Source organism: Leucopleurus acutus (genome assembly GCF_964270905.1).
Source record: "Leucopleurus acutus genome assembly, chromosome: 2".
NCBI classification, from domain to species: domain Eukaryota; kingdom Metazoa; phylum Chordata; class Mammalia; order Artiodactyla; family Delphinidae; genus Leucopleurus; species Leucopleurus acutus.
In genome coordinates, this window is record NC_139143.1 from 87,939,270 (window position 1) to 87,959,329 (window position 20,060).

At 41.4% G+C, this 20,060-nt stretch overlaps 1 protein-coding gene across 1 annotated transcript in view; it reads left to right on the forward strand.

The window, feature by feature from the left end:
- NOTCH2 (notch receptor 2) overlaps positions 1–20,060 on the forward strand; it is a 177,544-nt gene that overhangs the window by 140,696 nt on the left and 16,788 nt on the right. Inside the window, exons 16-23 of the mRNA XM_082834020.1 lie at positions 5,473–5,592; positions 5,991–6,143; positions 8,843–9,071; positions 10,087–10,288; positions 12,021–12,174; positions 12,557–12,741; positions 14,362–14,494; positions 18,711–18,947. Coding sequence (XP_082690146.1) covers positions 5,473–5,592; positions 5,991–6,143; positions 8,843–9,071; positions 10,087–10,288; positions 12,021–12,174; positions 12,557–12,741; positions 14,362–14,494; positions 18,711–18,947 — 1,413 coding nt within the window. The remainder of the gene's footprint in view (positions 1–5,472; positions 5,593–5,990; positions 6,144–8,842; positions 9,072–10,086; positions 10,289–12,020; positions 12,175–12,556; positions 12,742–14,361; positions 14,495–18,710; positions 18,948–20,060) is intronic.

Here is a 20,060-nt window from a genome sequence, read left to right on the forward strand (position 1 = left end):
TGGATTCCTTTAATTTCTTTTTCTTCTCTGATTGCCATGGCTAGGACTTCCAAAACCATGTTGAATAATAGTGGTGAGAGTTGACATCCTTTTCTTGTTCCTGATCTTAGAGGAAATGCTTTCAGTTTTTCACCATTGAAATGATGTTTTCTGTGGGTTTGTCATATATAGCTTTTATTTTGTTGAGGTGGGTTCGCTGTATGCCCACTTTCTGGAGAGTTCTTATCATACATGGGTGTTGAATTTTGTCGAAAGCTTTTTATGTATCTATTGAGATGATCATATGGTTCTTATTCTTCAATTTGTTGATGTGGTGTATCACATTGATTGATTTGCGGATCCTGGAAAATCCTTGCATCCCTGGAATATATCCCACTTGATCATGGTGTATGAGCCTTTTAATGTGTTTTTGAATTTGGTTTGCTAGTATTTTGTTGAGGATTTTTACATCTATGTTCATCAGTGATATTGGCCTGTAATTTTCTTTTTTTGTGATATCTTTGCCTGTGTTTGGTATCAGGGGGTTGGTGGCCTCGTAGAATGTGCTTGGGAGTGTTCCACCCTCTGCAATTTTTTGGAAGAGTTTCAGAAGGGCAGGTGTTAACTCTTCTCTAAATGTTTGATAGAATTTGCCTGTGAAGCCATCTGGTCCTGGACTTCCGTTTGTTGGAAGAATTTTAATCCCAGTTTCGATTTCAGTACTTGTGATTGGTCTGTTCATATTCTCTATTTCTTCCTGGTTCAGTCTTGGGAGATTGTACCTTTCTAAGAATTTGTCCACTTCTTCCAGGTTGTCCGTTTTATTGGCATACAGCTGCTTGTAGTAGTCTCTTATGATCCTTTGTATTTCTGTGGTGTTCATTGTAACTTCTTTTTCATTTCAATTTTATTGATTTGAGTACTCTCCCTCTTTTTCTTGAGGAGTCTGGCTAAAGGTTTATCAATTTTGTTTATCTTCTCAAAGAACGAGCTTTTAGTTTCATTGATCTTTGCTATTGTTTTCTTTGTCTCTATTTCATTTATTTCTGCTCTGATCTATATGATTTCTTTCCTTCTACTAACTTTGGGTTTTGTTTGTTCTTCTTTCTCTAGTTGCTTTAGGTGTATTAGATTGTTTATTTGAGACTTTTCTTGTTTCCTGAGGTAGGATTGTATTGCTATAAAATTCCCTCTTCGAACTGCTTTTGCTGCATCCCATAGGTTTTAGATGATCGTGTTTTCATGGTATCTAGGTATTTTTTGATTTTCTCTTTGATTTCTTCAGTGATCGCTTGGTTATTTAGTAACATATTGTTTAGCCTCCATGTGTTTGTGTTTTTTACAGGTTTTTTTCCTGTAATTGATTTCTAATCTCATAATGTTGTGGTCAAAAAAATGCTTGATATGATTTCAGTTTTCTTAAATTTACCAAGGCTTGATTTGTGACCCAAGATGTGATCTATCCTGGAGAATGTTCCATGTGCACTTGAGAAGAAAGTGTATTCTGCTGCTTTCGGATGGAATGTGCTATAAGTGTCAGTTAAGTCTATCTAAGTCTAATGTGTCATTTAAGGCTTATGTTTTCTTATTAATTTTCTGTCTGGATGATCTGTCCATTGGTGTAAGTGAGGTGTTAAAGTCCCCCACTATTACTGTGTTAACTGTCAATTTCCCCTTTTATGATTGTTAGCATTTGCCTTGTATATTGAGGTGCTCCTATGTTGGGTGCATATATATTTACAATTGTTGTATCTTTTTCTTGCACCGATCCCTTGATCATTATGTAGTGTCCTTCCTTGTCTCTTGTAACAGTCTTTATTTTAAAGTCTATTTTGTCTGATATGAGTATTGCTACTCCAGCTTTCTTTTGATTTCCATTTGCATGGAATATCTTTCTCCATCCCCTCACTTTCAGTCTGTATGTGTACCTAGGTCTGAAGTGGGTCTCTTGTAGGCAGCATATATATGGATCTTATTTTTGTATCCATTTGGCCAGTCTGTGTCTTTTGGTTGAAACGTTTAATCCATTTATATTTAAGGTAAGTATTGATACGTGTGTGCCTATTGGCATTTTCTTAATTGTTTTGGGTTTGTTTTTGTAGATCCTTTTTTCTTCCTTTCCTCTTTTGTTCTTTTCTCTTGTGTTTCCCGCCTAGAGAAGTTCCTTTAGCATTTGTTGTAAAGCTGGTTTGGTGATGCTGAATTCTCTTAGCTTTTGCTTCTCTGTAAAGCTTTTACTTCTCTGTAAAGCTTTTGATTTCTCCATCAACTCTGAATGAGAGCTTTGCTGGGTAGAGTATTCTTGGTTGTAGGTTTTTTCCTTTCATCACTTAAAATATATCATGCCACTCCCTTCTGGCCTGCAGAGCTTCTGCTGAAAAATCAGCTGATTACCTTATGGGGGATTCCCTTGTATGTTATTTCTTGCTTTTCCCTTGTTGCTTTTAATATTTTTTCTTTGTATTTAATTTTTGTTAGTTAGATTATTGTGTGTCTGGGCATGTTCCTCCTTGGGTTTATCCTGTATGGGACTCTCTGTACTTCCTGGACTTGGGTGACTGTTTCCTTTCCCATGTTAGGGAAGTTTTTGACTGTAATCTCTTCAAATATTTTCTCAGGCCCTTTCTCTTTTTTTTCTGGGACTCCTATAATTTGAATGTTGGTGCATTTGATGTTATCCCAGAGGTTTCTGAGACTGTCTGCATTTCTTTTCATTATTTTTTCTTTATTCTGTTCCACCACAGAGATTTCTACCATTCTGTCTTCCAGATCACTTATCTGTTCTTCTGCCTCAGTTATTCTGCCATTGGTTCCTTCTAGTGTATTTTTAATTTCAGTTACTGTATTGTTCATCTCTGTTTGTTTTTTAGTTCTTCTAGGTCTTTGTTAAACATTTCCTATATCTTCTCGAGCCGTGCCTCCATTCTTTTTCCGAGATCTTGGATCATCTTTACTATTATTACTCTGAATTCTTTTTCAGGTAGATTGCCTATCTCCTCTTCATTTAGTTGTTCTTATAGGTTTCTATCTCGCTCCTTTGTCTGCAATATATTTCTTTTACTTCTCATTTTGTCACTCTTACTGTGTTTATGTTCTCCTTTCCACAGGCTGCAGGATTGTAGTTCCTCTTGCTTCTTGTGTCTGCCCCCTGGTGGGTGAGGTTGGTCCAGAGGCTTGTACCATTATCCCCTTGATAGGGAGTTTGGTTGGTGTTGTGGTGATCAGAGCTGGTCCTGGATATTGAGCAGGGCCTCCTTTTTGCTCTGTGGTTGTCACTGTCCTGTCAGGGGCAGGGCCTGATCCCTAGTTGTTGGAGTAGAGGCCCCTAGATCTGTTTCTTAACTGTGTTTTTGATCTGCAGTGCAAGGAAGGTGGGATTGGAGTGCTCCCACTGGGAGAGGAGTCACTGAGTTTTCCTCCTTTGGAGCTGTTCACCCGTGAATGTGCTCTATTGTGTCCCCTTTTGCCCATTGTGCAGGCTCACAAAGTACACTGTTGTTGGCACTGCTTTTGGTCTCACTGTAACTGTGGGTATGCTGGCAGTTGGCCCTGGTGACTCTCAGGCATTGTTTCCACCAGGCCACTGGCGCAGATCCACTGAAGTCAGGTCCCGGGACTGCAGTAGTAATGAACCTGGACCCGCTGTGGGAGCTGTGGTGGCAGCTCAGATTCTGACCTGGCCCAGCCTCTGTGTATGTGCCCACAAAGCCTACAGCTGCTAAAGCCAGACCCATCCCAGCTGCAAGAGCACTTGTCCTTTGGGATGTCTCGCAGGCGCTGAATTTAGGAAGCCATCAGAGGAGGTGTAACTCTGGGTTCGTGTAGCTGTGAGGAGAGGCTTAAGGTCTTCTTCCTTAGTCACACGGGCCCTGGGGCTCAGCTGTGGTTTCAGCCCCACCTCTGTGTGTGATCCTCTCACCGGAGTCTGCTCCAGAGGTGGCCGGAGCACACGAGCTCGTCAGGCTGGAAGGGGCCCAGGTGGCGACGGGGGCCAGCGTGCTGTCCAGGCTGGGGTGTGGGGGATGGGGGCAGAGGAAGCAAGGGAAGGGGGTGCACAAACGGCCTCCAGCCGGAGCCCTCCCTTGTGCCCGTGGAGGCAGGGGCCGCCTCACGAGGAGAGAGGCTGCACAATGGCGACCCTGCCCTTTGCACGTGGCCTTCACTTCTGTGGCGGTCCGGGCTTCCTCCACAAGCATTCCTGGTTGCAGAGCTCCTCACTCCCGTCCCTTCAGGCTGTCTCCTCACATCCAACAGCAGTCCCCTCCCCAGGTCTGCTCTCCAAACCCCACGTTCTGGCACCCAGCCCCCGTGTGCACCTGCAGGCACCCGTCTCAGGCTGGGTGGCACAGGGCTGTGGCATGGACCATCTGCATAGGTCTCACTGTGTCCTGCCTGCCACAGACCAGTTGCCGGGCTCTCCTCTGAGTCTCCAAGTCTCCCCTTCTGTCCCAGCTGATCTCCCTGCCGGTGAGGAAGCTTCCCCAGATGTGGCAACCTCTCCTCACCTTCATCTCCCTGCCAGGGGTACAGGTCCCATCCTGCTTCCTCTCCTCTTCCTTTTCCCTTCTTCTTTCTTTCATGCTACTTGGTTATGTGGCGATCTTTCTTGTCCTTTTAGGTGTCCAAGGTCCTCTGCTAGTGTTCAGCAGGTGCTCTGGGAGAATTGTTCCACTTGTAGATGTATTCCCAGTGCATTTGTGGGAAGAGGGCAACTCCACGTCCTCCTACTCCTCTGCCGTCTTGGAAAAAGCCTATCTCCCCTTTAATAAAAGCATTCTTTTAATTTTTTTCTGGAGTCTTATATTCAGTATACTAAGATAGGAAATGTTGATGGGCAACTATCAATGTCATGTTGTTGATATAAGGAGAGATGTTACTAGGCATTCAGAATTACTTCACTGTTTTCCACCTCTGGTGGCCTTCTCATCAACCCCATTGCCTTCTGGAACAGGCCGGCAGAGGTTTTGAGGAGTAGGTGGCTGTGTTACTTCTTCCCCGCTCATGTGAAGGTAGATCTGTGTGGCTAAGCATCTGAGTAGCTGAATCTTAGCTATGAAGATGCAGAAACTGTCACCCCTGATTGATGCAGGATTCCAAATCCATGTAACCCCTCGTGATAATAATATGAAGATGACAGCAGCCCAACAGTTGTTGAGTACTTACTCTAGGTACTGGGCCCTATGCTAATAAGGACTTTGTAAGCATTTTATCATTTAATCCACAAAAAGCCTCTATGAGTTATATAGCATCCTAATTCCCATCTTATTTATGTGGAAGCTCAGAGAAGATAACTTGCCTGAAATCACACTGTTAGTAATCACATCAGAGCCAAGACACAAAAGTCCATAGGTCTCTCAGATTCCAAAGCTCTTATCCATTACGTTAGACCTGAATTCAGAGATCATCCTTCAGTATAGGATTTGGTGGGGTGGGGGGGAGTTTCAGTTTCCTTGGAATTTTTCTCTATAATGAACTCTGTCATTTGATTTACAGGAAAGAACTGTCAGACTGTATTAGCTCCCTGTTCCCCAAACCCTTGTGAGAATGCTGGTGTTTGCAAAGAGGCACCAAATTTTGAGAGTTACACCTGCCTGTGTGCTCCTGGCTGGCAAGGTAACAACATGGGAATGGGGAAACCAAGAGCCTTAAACAAAGTGGTCAGGTTATCTGATGACACGGAGGACCTGGTCTTTTGAGGCTTGCCCTTTTTTGTTAAGAACGGAGGCCATGTATAGAAGCTGCTAACTGGAATGTTTTAGAAAGCCTTTCCATTTTGCATGTCTCTGGGGCTAGAGGACTCCCACCAGAGTCTGAAACCATGATGTTCTACAGGGGATTGTAACATCAACTGCTAGGGGCACAGAAGCCTTAAGGGACTTCCAGAAGCAGGAGACCAACCGGAATATCCTTGGAGTAGCCCCACCTACCCCAGCTGAAGCTCAGGCCCCACATACATTTCTGTGGGAATCAACTTCCAAAGACTGGACCGTTCATTGCCCCTGTGTTTCCAGGTCAGCGGTGTACAGTTGACATTGACGAGTGTGTCTCCAAGCCCTGCATGAACCATGGTCTCTGCCATAACACCCAGGGCAGCTACATGTGCGAGTGTCCTCCAGGCTTCAGTGGTATGGACTGTGAGGAGGACATCGATGACTGCCTTGCCAGTGAGTATGCCAGCCTGCTCCTCAGCCCCCGAGGGAGAGGAGAGCATAGGGAGCAGAGCAGAACTCAGCGGAGGCACTCACCTCTCAGTGCCGAGATGGGCCATCCAGTAGTTTACCACGTGTCTTTAGTCTTTGTACTTTAAAAATCTTCATTTTGAAGCCAGTGGCTTTAGGAGTTAAGGCAGGATAGTCACTTCTAAGTATTGCCTTACTGATTTTTGTACATTGACGAAGTGGGGACAATGCTATGAAAGCTTTTTTAGAAAAGCACATCTCTTGAAGTATCATTAACATACAGCACACTGCCAGTATTTAAATGTACCAGTCAATAAGTCTTGCTGTACGACAACTGAAACCAATACTCGAGATACTGAACATGTCCACCCCCCTGAAAGTATTCTCATCTCTTTTGTAACTTAACTCTCCTTTCCACTTTCCTGTCCCAGGCAACCAGGGATCTCTCTCTGTCACTATGGATTTGTGTGAATTTTTTTACAGTTTTATATAAATAGAATCATATAATGAAAACTCTTTTCTGAAGAGAGGGAATATGAGTTCTAAAGGTTTTAATGAGTAATTCTGTTTTGTAATCTTGCTAAACTCACTTATCATTAATTCCAGATTAGTATAGCTTCTGGTTTAGTTTAGATTCCTAGGATTTTTTTATAGAGATAATACACTATGTTATTTCTGAATAAATACAACTGTTATACCTTTTATTTCTTTTCTGTATTCGTTTATTTCTAAATCTGTACGCATTTTATTTATTTTTCTTGCATTATTGCACTGACTTCAGTAAATGCAGAATAGAAGTGGTGAGAGAAGCCGGTCCTGCCTTGTTCTTGATTCTAAGGGAAAAGCATCAAATTGAGGAATTTACCTCAAGTTACCTCACTTTGGTGAGAATTTTGCAATTTACCTTCAGTTGGCTGAGAATTTTCTTCCTTTTAATAATGAATGAAGGTTACTTTTCTTTCGAATGATTTTTCAGTATCTCTTGAGGTGGTAATACTGTTTTTTAAGGTCTTTTAATGTAAGTGAATTATGTTAATTGATTTTCAAATGTTGAACTGACCTTAAATTTCTGGGATAAATTCTACTTGGTCATGATGTGTTATCTCTCTCATATATTGTTGGATATTATTTACTCAAATTTTGCTAAGGATTTTTGTATCTGTGTTCATGGGGCATGTTGTTCTCTAATTTTCTTATACTGTATTTGTAAAGTTTTGATAAGAGGGTGATGCTGGCCTCATAGAACAAATCAGAAAGTGTTCCCTTTCTATTTTCTGGAAGACTTTGAGTAGAATTAGTATCATTTCTTCTAAACATCTAGGCCTGGAATTTTCTTTCTGGGAAGGTTTTTAATTATAAATTTAATTCCTTTAATAGGTGTTCAGGGTATCTATTTCTTTTTCATTGAGCTTTGGTGATTTGCATCTTTCAAGGAATGAGTTTTACTTTATCTAAGTTGTCAGAATTGTTGGCATTGAGTCTTTCATGATATTCCTTTATTGTACTTTTAATGTTTATTTTAAAATGGGGTTATTTCCCTTCTCTTATTTCAGATATTGGTAGTTTATGTCTTCTCTCTTTTTTCATCTGCTTGCTCTCGGTGGAGCATTATTGGTTTTAGTAATCTGCCTATCTGTTTCTGTATTATGTGTACTTATGTATGTAGGTATGTATTTATTTATAATCTTTTAAATGAACCCAGTTTTAGTTTCATGATTTTTCTCAGTTGTTTTACTGTTTCCTATTTCATTGATTTCTGCTCTTTAGTCTTTTCATTGCCTACTTTGGTTTTAGTTTGCCCTTCTTTTTCTAGTTTCTTAAGATGGAAGTTTAGATTTTGTTGCATTCTACTACTTCTAAAATAAGCATTTAATGCTATCCATTTTCCCTCAAAACACTCAAAATACAGCTTTAGCTGTATTTCACAAATTTTGATGTGTCATGTTCTTTTCGTTCAGCTCAAAATACTTTCAGGTTTCCATTTGGTTTTGTTCTGTGACTCATAAGTTATTTAGAAGTGTGTTCTTTAGTTTCCAAATATCTTTTGTTGCTGATTCCTTCCAGGTAGGTTTTGTTACTGATTTCTAGTTTAATTCCATTGTGATCAGTGAACATTCTTCACATGATTTGAATTACTTTAAATTTATTAAAGCATGTCATATGGCCCAGTGTATGGTCTGTCTTGGTAAATGTTCTGTGTGCATTTGAAAAATGAAATGAGGGAAGAAAGGAAGAGAGGGAGGGAAAAGAAAGCAAAGATAGATTAGCGCAGGGGGCTGATTACTATCTATTCCAGCCTACCCAACCCACTCCACCACCACATACACCTTTTGAAAATCTTTATTGATACTTCTGAGATTCTGTGTATTGGGGCATATATTTGATTTACAAATGCAAGTTTGTGGGACAAATACAAGTTTTATGACTATTAAGTTTGCAAAACTGTTAGTGGTATATGGAGAGTTCATTCCAGGTATTAAACAGATTCTTATTATTAAGAATCTCAGGGAAGTGTTACTGCATTCATTTTCATAAACGGAGGAGTCAGGGCAAAATAGATGCAAAGAAAAGTCAGAATTGTTTCTGTTCTTTGTGTGACTCAGTGCAGGGTACTCACCTTTATGAGTCTAAGGTTAACTTGATGCTGCTGTTCAGAGTTCTAATTCTTGTGTGCAATGGCTTAGATCCTTGCCAGAATGGAGGTTCCTGTGTAGACGGAGTGAATACTTTCTCCTGCCTATGCCTTCCGGGCTTCACTGGGGACAGGTGTCAGACAGACATGGATGAGTGTCTGAGTGAACCCTGTAAGAACGGAGGGACCTGCTCTGACTATGTCAACAGTTACACCTGCAAGTGCCAGGCGGGATTTGATGGAGTCCACTGTGAGGACAACATTGACGAGTGCACTGAGAGGTGAGCAGCCCGTGTCCTCAGGCACCAGTGTCTTAGGGGCAAAGGGAGAAACAAGAGGAAACTACAGAGCACAGTACTGGGATCAAGGGACAGGCATAAGGCATCCACTTGGATCCCACCCCATAATCACCTCTTATTTCCTAGTTCCTGATTCCTTGTAGACATGTAGTTACAAGCTCAAAGGTTAGAGGTTGATAAACTTAGTGAGAGGGCTTCCCTGGTGGCACAGTGGTTGAGAGTCCGCCTGCTGATGCAGGGGACACGGGTTCGTGCCCGGGTCCGGGAGGATCCCACATGCCGCGGAGCGGCTGGGCCCGTGAGCCATGGCCGCTGGGCCTGCGCGTCCGGAGCCTGTTGCTCCGCAACGGGAGAGGCCACAGCAACGAGAGGCCCGCGTACCGCAGAAAAAAAACAACTTAGTGAGATGGATCATCATTTGTTGCTTGCATAGGAAACAGAAAGAGCTATAATTCTATTCCATATCCTTTTGGTCTCTTGTTCATTTTAGTTGACAATTAAGAAATTCCTATTTCTTTGCAGATTTGTCATCCCTCTTTAAGTAATTTCTGGGAGGTTTGTTTCTTTTTTAATTATCAACAAATTTGTTCTGTTTCTCTTCCATAAAGAAATCTAGAGTCAAGAGCTATTTATTTAACACTTCCCTTATAAATTAAATTGACTTAGGGATAAAATGAAATCTGAGACATGGAAAGCTACAGAAGCACGGGGTAAAACTTGGAAACCTTCACTTTCTTTAGGAACCTCAGCCTCTAATAAGCTCAGACTTTTAAATACTCCTCTAACCTTTTTGGCTGTGCAAAGGAAGCTGAGATTCAGGCTGACTGGTGCCCATTCTAGTTTGGAAAAAGGTAAAGTTTACTGGATATAGGAGTTTTGGGTGCTCAGGAGTATTTGCCTCTGTAATATCTTAGATTCCAGGAACCTTAGTTTTTAAATAGCAGGTCAGAGGAACCAGATTGCATAGCTAATGTTGTTCTCCCTGTTTGCTTCTTAGCTCCTGTTTCAACGGTGGCACATGTATCGATGGGATTAACTCCTTCTCTTGCTTGTGCCCTGTGGGCTTCACTGGCCCCTTCTGCCTCCATGAGATCAATGAATGCAACTCTCATCCATGCCTGAATGAAGGAGTATGTGTTGATGGCCTGGGTACCTACCGCTGCATCTGCCCATTGGGCTACACTGGGAAAAACTGTCAGGTAATTAGACCCCATCCCATTCATTCAGCTCCCTCAGAATAGTTGAATATTACACCTATTACTTTTCTAGGCAGAATAAGCCCCACCCAAAAGAGAAAGTTCTGGGTCTTAGGGATGTCCCTGAGATAAATCTGGAGAGCTTCTTAATAGCTGGTAGATTCCAAAATGGTGACACTGGCAAGATTACGTGGATTAACAAATATAAAATTGTTATAACAGGCTAACCAAGAACTGCAGAAAATGCATGTGGGAAATAAGCACATAGATATCATTTAGGAAATACAAAAAGGGAAATAAAGAACAATCAAAATACGATTTTAAAAATTCAGGTACAACATCTAAGGGGATAATGAGAATTATCATGTCTTGCAATATTGTAACAGTCTCAAAACCAAGCTATTCACATGTCTTTTAAATTCAACTATTTATAATAATATACGTTTTCATAGACTCTTATAAGGGAAGGACCCCTCAGAGCTGACTGGTCTAGCCTTTCATTTCATGGAAGAAGAAACGGAGCCCCAGAGGGGCAAAGTAACTTTTCCAAGGTTGCGTACCAAACAGCATTGTGTTTAATTTTATGTAGCTTTACCTCTCAAACAATGGTACATGATAGAATAACAGCAGTCCAAAGAACTTAGGAATAAATGGCCGCGTTTAACTAGACTTACAGAGTACACTTCGATAAGGCTTTGCTGTAAGCAAAGGTGCTATAAGCACCTCTGCCTGTTAAACAGCTTGTTGCTGATTCTGTGGATCAGGAGGGTATTTTTTTTTTTTTTTTTACATCTTTATTGGAGTATAATTGCTTTACAGTGGTGTGTTAGTTTCTGCTTTATAACAAAGTGAATCAGTTATACATATACATATGTTCCCATATCTCTTCCCTCTTGCGTCTCCCTCCCTCCCACTCTCCCTATCCCACCCCTCTAGGTGGTCACAAAGCACCGAGCTGATCTCCCTGTGCTATGCGGCTGCTTCCCACTAGCTAGCTACCTTACGTTTGCTAGTGTATATATGTCCATGCCTCTCTCTCGCTTAGTCCCAGCTCGCCCTTCAGGAGGGTGTTCTTCACAGGGCTCCTGCTTGTTCTCACAGTGCAGACTACAGGTGCTCGTGGAGCGCTCTGCCCTTCCCCCTTTCTTTCACAAAAGGTCTGTACTGTTGAGTATGGCCTTCCTCTCCCCGGGGGCCAGGCCACCCCATGTGAGTTTTGGAGAAGGTGCTAGTTCACTTACAGTCTTTGTCTCATGCTTTTCATAAGCCTGAGTTTCTCCCATCACATAAGCTCTTTGACAGTTTTTAGGTTTATTAACAGGCTTTAAGTCCTTTCACTCATATTCACCGCAGACAGACTTGATCAAGCCCCACGTGGATTTCTCACTCAGGAGCAGCACGTAGGAGCTGTCTGACAACTTTAACTCTCTCTTTCTTTCTAGCCCCATAGGGTGGCCATGTTTCTAGATGTAAGTGTGGCCTAGGGGATGACTTAACCTATTGGGCTTCCTCAAATTCTTAAACTTGTGTGGTAAGAATTTTTAAATAGCAGAGCTAAAAGGAATTAGACTGTATAAAATGATTGGATTATCCGGGGACAGTGGATCTAAGTTTAAGGCTTGGGTGAGGCCTCTTTTTTTAAATTATTAATTAGTTTGATTTCTTAAAACGCAGTGTAACTTTTTTTTCGTTTCTGGTGTCTGGATGTTGATGTATGTGTATGCCCCTGTTTCAGACCCTGGTGAACCTCTGCAGTCGGTCTCCATGTAAAAACAAAGGTACTTGCATTCAGGAAAAAGCACAGTCCCGGTGCCTGTGTCCGTCTGGATGGGCTGGTGCTTACTGTGACGTGCCCAATGTCTCCTGTGAGGTTGCGGCCTCCCACAGAGGTGAGCTGTGCCCCCTCAGACTCAAGGGTCCGTCCACAAAGTATTGACTGACCAGCAGCGTTTTAGGGCAACTATTGTTATCATGGGAGGAGAGGGAAGAGAAGACAGGAGTGGATGGAGAAGACTCTGGAGAAAGGGTCTGAAACAGAAGGTGAAAGGGCAGAGGAACAGCTCTAGAGATTCCAAAAAGAAAGGTATTTGAAGTGAAAGGAAGGCATATTCCACTTTCAGGGCTTGTTTATTTTTAATATAAAACTGGTACCGAGGATTGTGAACTAGACAATAATAAAGTTTGATGTGTCAACCGGCTTAGATTAGTTGGTCTGAACCTGACGTGTTGTGTGCCCTTCCGTGATGTTTCTTCCTCCACTGGGTTTCCCAGGGGTGCCCGTTGACCGCCTGTGCCAGCACTCAGGCATCTGTATCAGTGCTGGCAACTCGCATCACTGCCAGTGCCCCCTGGGCTACACCGGGAGCTACTGTGAGGATCAGCTGGATGAGTGCTCGTCCAATCCTTGCCAGCACGGAGCCACCTGCAGGGACTTCATTGGTGGATACAGATGTGAGGTGAGTAAGATGAGCAGGGAGAGGTCAGAGACCTCCCAGAAGATGGCACAACTCCTACGAACATTAGCATATTGAGTTTAGCTGCTTATGTCTTATTTTCACAATTTATAGATTTTTTTTTCCAGTTACAATTACAGTGTTTACTAATCACTGTTTTTTTTTCAGTCCCCCTGTGCAATAAGTTAAAATAGCTCTGGTAAGATAATTTTACAGAGATCTGGAACCATCTTCCACAGGGCTGCTTCCAGGATTCAAAGCCAACATTCGCCTGCTGTGCATTTCACAGTCCCACCCAGCCCTGCGGCTCCTGGTATTTCCCTGAATAGCAGTTGAGATAGGAGAAGCCACTTTGAGGCGTGTCCCTTTGACCCATGTCATCTTTGTATACAGTCATTGATCAACCAACTAATAATTCTCTCAAAAAAATGTTGCTTAGCCTGTTCTGTGTAGTGTCATACTGTTACATGTGTATACTTGAGGATGTGTGTGTCTTTTAAGGGACATGTCATGTCTTCTTAATGTCTGGGCTGATAATGGTTAGATCAAGATTTTAACAAAAGACCAGAGACATGGATTTGATCCCAATTTAGACCACCAAGCAACACTGAGAAAAGCTTTGCTTGTCTACTTATCATAAATGAGCCAAAGATGGCATCTGTATATTGGTCCCTAAGTTGTTTATTTCTTCACAGCAGGCTGAGACCTGGTAGCTCAGAAACCACTGGAACCAAACTCAAATTTTGACACATCCAGTTGTTTTAAACATAGCCTTAATAAGTAGAATTTAGCCACTTAGAGCCTGCCTGCTTTGTATATTCTGCAAACCTGCACCAGACACTGCTAGCCGTAGGTAAGATAAGCCCCAGGACACGAAGATACCAAGCCACAGCTGCCCTTCAGAGCTCTCTGATCCACAGACCTTGGCCTGGCTGCTGAGTGATATCACCAAACACGTCAGCCCCATCTCTGTAACCCCCTTCCCTCCAAGTTCATCTGCCCTCCTCTCCTTACCCTCTTTCTCCCTCTGGATGATCTTATGCTGTGAGGGACTCAAAACATTTCCCAAATAGAGCCACTTTGTGGTCAGTATCTTCTTTCTTGATCAGTCCTAAAAGCCCTGGAACCCCTACCTCTAGCCCAGCTAGCTAGCCCACCTCTCTGGGCCCTCACCCCATACCAGTCAGTTTCTCACACTTAAACATGTAGTTTCCTCAACCTGGAGATCAATCCATGTGATATCTTTACTACCATCCACACATACTGTTAGAGTGAGTCACAGGGTCCTCATCACATACAAAGGAATGCAGATTTTAGGGGAAGCCTGCGCACAGGAGGGACGAAAGTTTTGCACAGGCATCCTCTGAAATATCGCTCAGAATATTCAGTCCTTGCCTTCCCCTTCAAGTGGCTTTTTGTCACTTTCGGCTGGAAGTGATAAATGCCAGTAAGATGTGAGCTAACTCTGCACGAGATTGTTAGTAGAGAGTGTGATGATGCCAGAGAAGCGTGCAAGGGCTGGGGGAAGAGGGTCACAGGTAACTTACCAGATCTCATTTGCTCTCAAGGTCTGTGTCCTACAATGGGCCAATATTTCTTGTTCGTTTTGCTTGCTCTTGGCAGTGTGTCCCAGGATATCAGGGTGTCAATTGCGAGTATGAAGTGGATGAGTGCCAGAACCAGCCATGCCAGAACGGAGGCACCTGTATCGACCTTGTGAACCATTTCAAGTGCTCCTGCCCACCAGGCACTCGGGGTATGAAATCAGCCTTACCTGTCTTCCATCCAGGGCATTCTCTAAGTTATAAATGCATTTTTAGTGTTGAGTGGGTTTTTAAAAATCAAGCATTATCTGAATCCTGGTAATTCAAGCCATTTCATTCATCTCTTGCCTAGCTCTGATGTTCTGACTCCAATTCTGTCTGGTTGTTGTTGAGATCCGTGAAACACGGAACGTGAAAATGCCATAAGGTTGCAGCAAAGTTGACCTGGTTAGCAAGATTTCTTGGTGCTTCTCGGGAAGACAACTAGTGGCCTCTTGAAAAAATAATTCATATTTACCAGCTCATGTTATTTTTTTAAACTTGCCAAGTTTTGCCTCCATAAAGTGGGGAAATGAATGACATGACAACATTGGCCTATTTTCATAAGGCCAGGGGAGAACACTGATGGCCCAAGACTGTAGCTAAGAATTGCAGTAAGACCTAATGAGACACAACCCTAGATGGTGGGTGACGGAGCCATCATTTTGCCAGGGGCACTCCCCTGCCTCCAAACAATCTCTTGGAAAGAGCGTAGAGTATTGTTTTTTGGAAGAGATGTAGTTATAATGGTACCTGCTCTGAGCAGCTCGTGAAAAAAAGAAAAAGAGGCCACCCACAATGGTGGGAAATCGATCCTCACTGTCAAAGAGAATAGAATGTTAGAGAAATAGTTAGACTGTCTTAGACCTTTGTGTCAGTGAATTTTGCTAATTTACCCTTCTTGAGTTCAGACTTTGGCTAAGTTAAAATGGAAGAGTACCCCACCAGTAGGCTAGTTATTGAGCAATGAGGTTAACGGGGAAGAAACAATTAGGGAGAAACAGCCTTTGAATATTTGAAGATTTGTCCTGTAAAAGTACTGAGTTCTCTGCTCAGTGCCTGAAAGAGAAGTAGAAGTTAATTTTGACTTGCTGTTAGCTTGGTCCTTTGAATACTTGTACTGTATGGGACAAACTGTGATTCTGGTAGTAGCAAATTAAACCTCAAATCTCAGTGGCTTAACACAACAATTTTTCTTTTTTGTCACTCAGATCAAGTCTGAGTGTGTTGGGCTACCTCTCTTTATGTTTTAGAAATGTGGCTTGCAGCACGGGGCCTCCAAGACCTCCACAGCAGGGGAAGAGGGACAGACTTACAGGGTCATGCAGCAGCTTTCAATACCTCAGTCTGGAAGTGACACCCATCACTACTGCTCACAGTATACTGGCCAGAAGTAGTAAAATGGTCTCAACCTGGCTTCAAGGGAGACTGGGAAATGTAGGCAAGCACATGGACATTCATCTACACTAAAATCTCTGCTATACCATTAACTTTTTTTTTTTTTTACCGTTAACTTTTTATTAATTAGAGATATCAGTCCTAGAATGGATCGTTTCATAAGGCAACGAAATTTCTCTCTTCTAACCATTTGTTAAGGATGGCTGAAATGATAGTTTTGCTGTTATTATTAACAGTCTTTTTCTTCTGGTACTTTGAATGTGTCATCCCATCCCATGTGATTTGACCTCCATTTTTTTAATGAGAAATTAGCTGCTAACCTTATTGAGGATCCCTGTACATGATGAGTCTCTTCTCTCTTGATGCTTTCAAAATTCTCTGTCTTTTGTGATGTGTGTAGGTGTGGATCTCTTTGAGTTTGTCATACTTAGAACTCGTTGAGTTATTATACTGTTGTGTTTGGTTAGATATGTGGAGTGGTATTTATTTCTCTCTGGCCCTTGGTGAACATTCCAGAGGACTCTCAAGTCCCACAGCCTCATTGCTAGAGTTACCACTATTGCTTTTCTTTCTATACTCCTGAGCTTTGGATCTTGGCCTGGGTTGCCTCCAGTCCCCCACGTCAAGAACTAACTGTAATAGTTCTTCTGCCTCAGGCTGAGGTTGACCTCTCTTTTACTTGATAGGTCTGTTCATGACTGCTGGTTCTATTCTGATGGGAGGATAAGCATCTGTGTTCATTTTACTAGCAGTCCATAGAATACCATATATTCTATGAGAGTGGGAGCACATACCGGTTTGCTTTTACTTTGCAATTTTTGATTTTGTTTGTTAATAGGTAATGTATGCACATGGTCCACAATTTTATACAACCCCCCGCCCCAACACACACACACACACACACACACACACACGTAGAAAGAGCATACAGTGAAAACTCTCTTTCCCATATACCTAGTTCTCCTTCTCTCACAAACAAGTAAACACCACTTTTCTTTAGTTTTCTGTGTATCTTTCTTGAGTTTTTTTTTTAATGTATCCTTCAGAGTTTCCTTATGTATATAGATGCCAAGGACAAAGATATTTTTAATACCCACTTCTTACTCTGAAAATAGATTAGACACAGTATTTTGCACTTGGTTTTTTTTTTTTTTTTTTACTTAATTGGAGATGTTTCTATATCAAAATATAGAACCTCCTTCATCTTTTTTATTCTGCAGAAATCCCTTTTATGGGCATACCATATTTTACTTAACCAGTGCCCTAATGATAGAAATGTGAATTGTCTAGCATGTGTGTAAGTGTATTTGTAGAATAAATTTTCAGAAATGGAATTGCTGGATTAGAGAATGTGTGCATTTGTAATTTCGGTTGATATTACTGAATTGCAATGTATGAGCAAACCTGTGGGCTTCTCCTCAATGTGAATGGACATACTCTCATTTAAGAGTCATTTGGTTTTCTTTTTTCTATGGTTTCTCTGTTCATATCTGTATCCTTTTTTCCTGTTATGTTGTTTATCTTAATATTTTACAGAGAACAGATGTCTATGAAACAAAATATAAGTATATTCCCGATGTATTGCTTTTTGTTTTTTAATTTTCTTTTGGGAATTTTTCATGCAGAGATTTTTATTTTTAATCAGGTTGAATTTATCAGGGTTTTTTTTTATGGTTTCTGTGTTTTGAATCCTAGTCAGCAACACTGTTCACATTCTAAGATTATAAAGGAATTCTCACATATTTTCTTCAAGTACTAGAATACTGGAGAACTTTTTCCATATGGCTACTGATTTGTCCCAACACAATTTACTGAATATTTGATCTTTCATACAGTGATTTGAGATGGCACGTTTATCAAATTCTAAATTCCCATGTGTATTCGGGTGTTTTTCGGGCTTTCCTTTTTGTTCTATTATTCTATTAATTTATCAATGCCTCTCTGCTTTAAATATTAAGGATCTTCTTTTTCACAGTTTTCCAGGCTGTGGTTATAGTTTGTTTTTCTATATAATTTTAGAATCAGATTGTCTATTAAAAATCCTGTTAGTATTTTTATCGGCGTCACATTAAATTTATGAATTTGTGTAAAGAAGACTGACATCTTTATGATGAGGAGTCTTCCTAACCAAACCATAATGTCTTTCCATTTATTCAAGTTTCCTTTTGAGCCTTTCAGGTCTATTTTAAAGCCTTCACGTAGGTGTAGCACATTTCTTGTTAAGATTATTCTTAGGTATTTTATCTTTTGCTACTGCTATTGAAAATGAGGCCTTTTCTTACATTTTTGTTTTCTTTCCAATAGTCTTGCTATTACAAGTGGTAGGAATACAGAACTGCTTTCCTTTCTTTTGCAATTTTTTGAATTAATCATGAAATCATTTCTAGAATAGTCATTGATTTCTTTTGTTTCTTTCTCAAAAATATTTACAGATACTCATGCTTGATGACTCATTTACAACTACAGCACATTGAATGAGTTCTGTTTTAAATGGAATAACCTTTGAGCTCTCAACAGGATACTTCCCCTCTGTTTTTTCAATACCAGATATTAGTGCGCTTATACTATTTTACAGGAAAAGTCAATTATGTCACTCAAAATTTACTTCCAATTCTTACCAAGAATTCTTCCAATTCTTACTTGTAATCTATTTATTTATTGCTATTTTTTAACTGTTTTTATATTTTGAATCAAAATGAATAAATTAATGAAAATAATGCTAGCTACTACCTGGTGAGCTGCTTCTTTCGGTTGTGTGGGAGAGAACGTGTGAAGCCCTGAGTACATTCTTTCCTTACTGCTGACCAAGAGGATAGCAGCTGCCCTTGATCAAGAGTGTGTTTTGCCCTGCCTGACCTAAAAGTTCCCACCGCAGACTGAGGAATGTAGCCTGACTAATTGTGAAAGTGCCAACAAGGGTGGTTCTCCCTTGCTGGAAAGGAGCGTTCCAAGGATTGTCATGATTTTCTCTCTCTCCTCTCTTTCGTCCAGGCCTGCTTTGTGAAGAGAACATTGATGACTGTGCCAGGGGTCCCCACTGCCTTAATGGCGGTCAGTGTGTGGATAGGATTGGGGGCTACAGTTGTCGTTGCTTGCCTGGCTTTGCTGGAGAGCGGTGTGAGGGGGACATCAACGAGTGCCTCTCCAACCCCTGCAGCTCTGAGGGCAGCCTAGACTGCATACAGCTTACCAACGACTACCTGTGTGTCTGCCGCAGTGCCTTTACCGGTGAGCGACTTTCCAGCCTCCCCAGCCACTCTGCCTCGGAGGGGGATTTTAGTGAGGAAATCGGGCCCTGTATGACACATCCCAGACCCGAGTGAAGCTTTTCTCATATGTGAAAAGCTAGACCAGCTTAATTCAAGGGCCCATTTTTTTCTTGGGTCTGTGCTCCATCGATGTTTGCTATTCCTGAGAGATGCTGTCTCTTTTGTTATACATTCATTATATCATATTGTAGCAGAAATATAAAAAAAAAAAGAAATAGAATGTTGGGAGTAGTTGAGCAAAATAACATTTTTAAATTGAGGTAAAATACACATAACTTAGTTTACCATCTTTACCATTTTTAAGTATACAGTTCAGTGGTGTTTAGGACATTCACACTGTTACGCTAACCATCCCCACCATCCATCTCCAGAACTCTTCATCTGAGCAAAATAACATCTTGTTTTCAGGAACCTTACATCTAACTCTGGTTTCATCACCCTGCCTCCTTTGGCATGTAGTGACTTGAGTTACTGGGTAGTCGCTGCCACTGTGACCTTTCCACCTCTGTGGGAATCCAGAGAGGCTTAGGGTCTTCTAGGACACTTAAAGGGAGTAGATCCAAATTGGGGTGTGTTTAACCAGAATTGGTTGATGAGGGTTTGAAAAGGAAAACTTCAGAAGTCACAAGTATGACCTGCCGTCTTAAGACTTGGCTGTGTTCATCACAGATGATAAAGATGACCAAGTCCTGCCTCAGCATAGGGACTTTATCATAGACACTTGCTAATTATTTCTGGAGGAGGGCAGCTTGGTGACTTTGGGGAGCTAAAATAGTTGTTTATGTCTAAATATGGCAGTATCATCAGATACTCAGAAATCTGTTTTGCACTTCTGGGGTCCGTCCGAATCTTATGCTGTAGAAGTATTCCTTGGGGGTCAGATGAGAGTCTGCAGTAGTCTACTTACTAATAGTTTGGCAAGTTGGACTCTGCTATTATATCCAGACATTCTTCCTTCCAATGTTGAAGATGTGCTACCTTTAAGAACTTGGGAATTTTATTAAAAATGGGATGGATTTTGAAATACAGAAGATGCCTAGGTACATTATCAAAAGAGAAACAATCCATCATG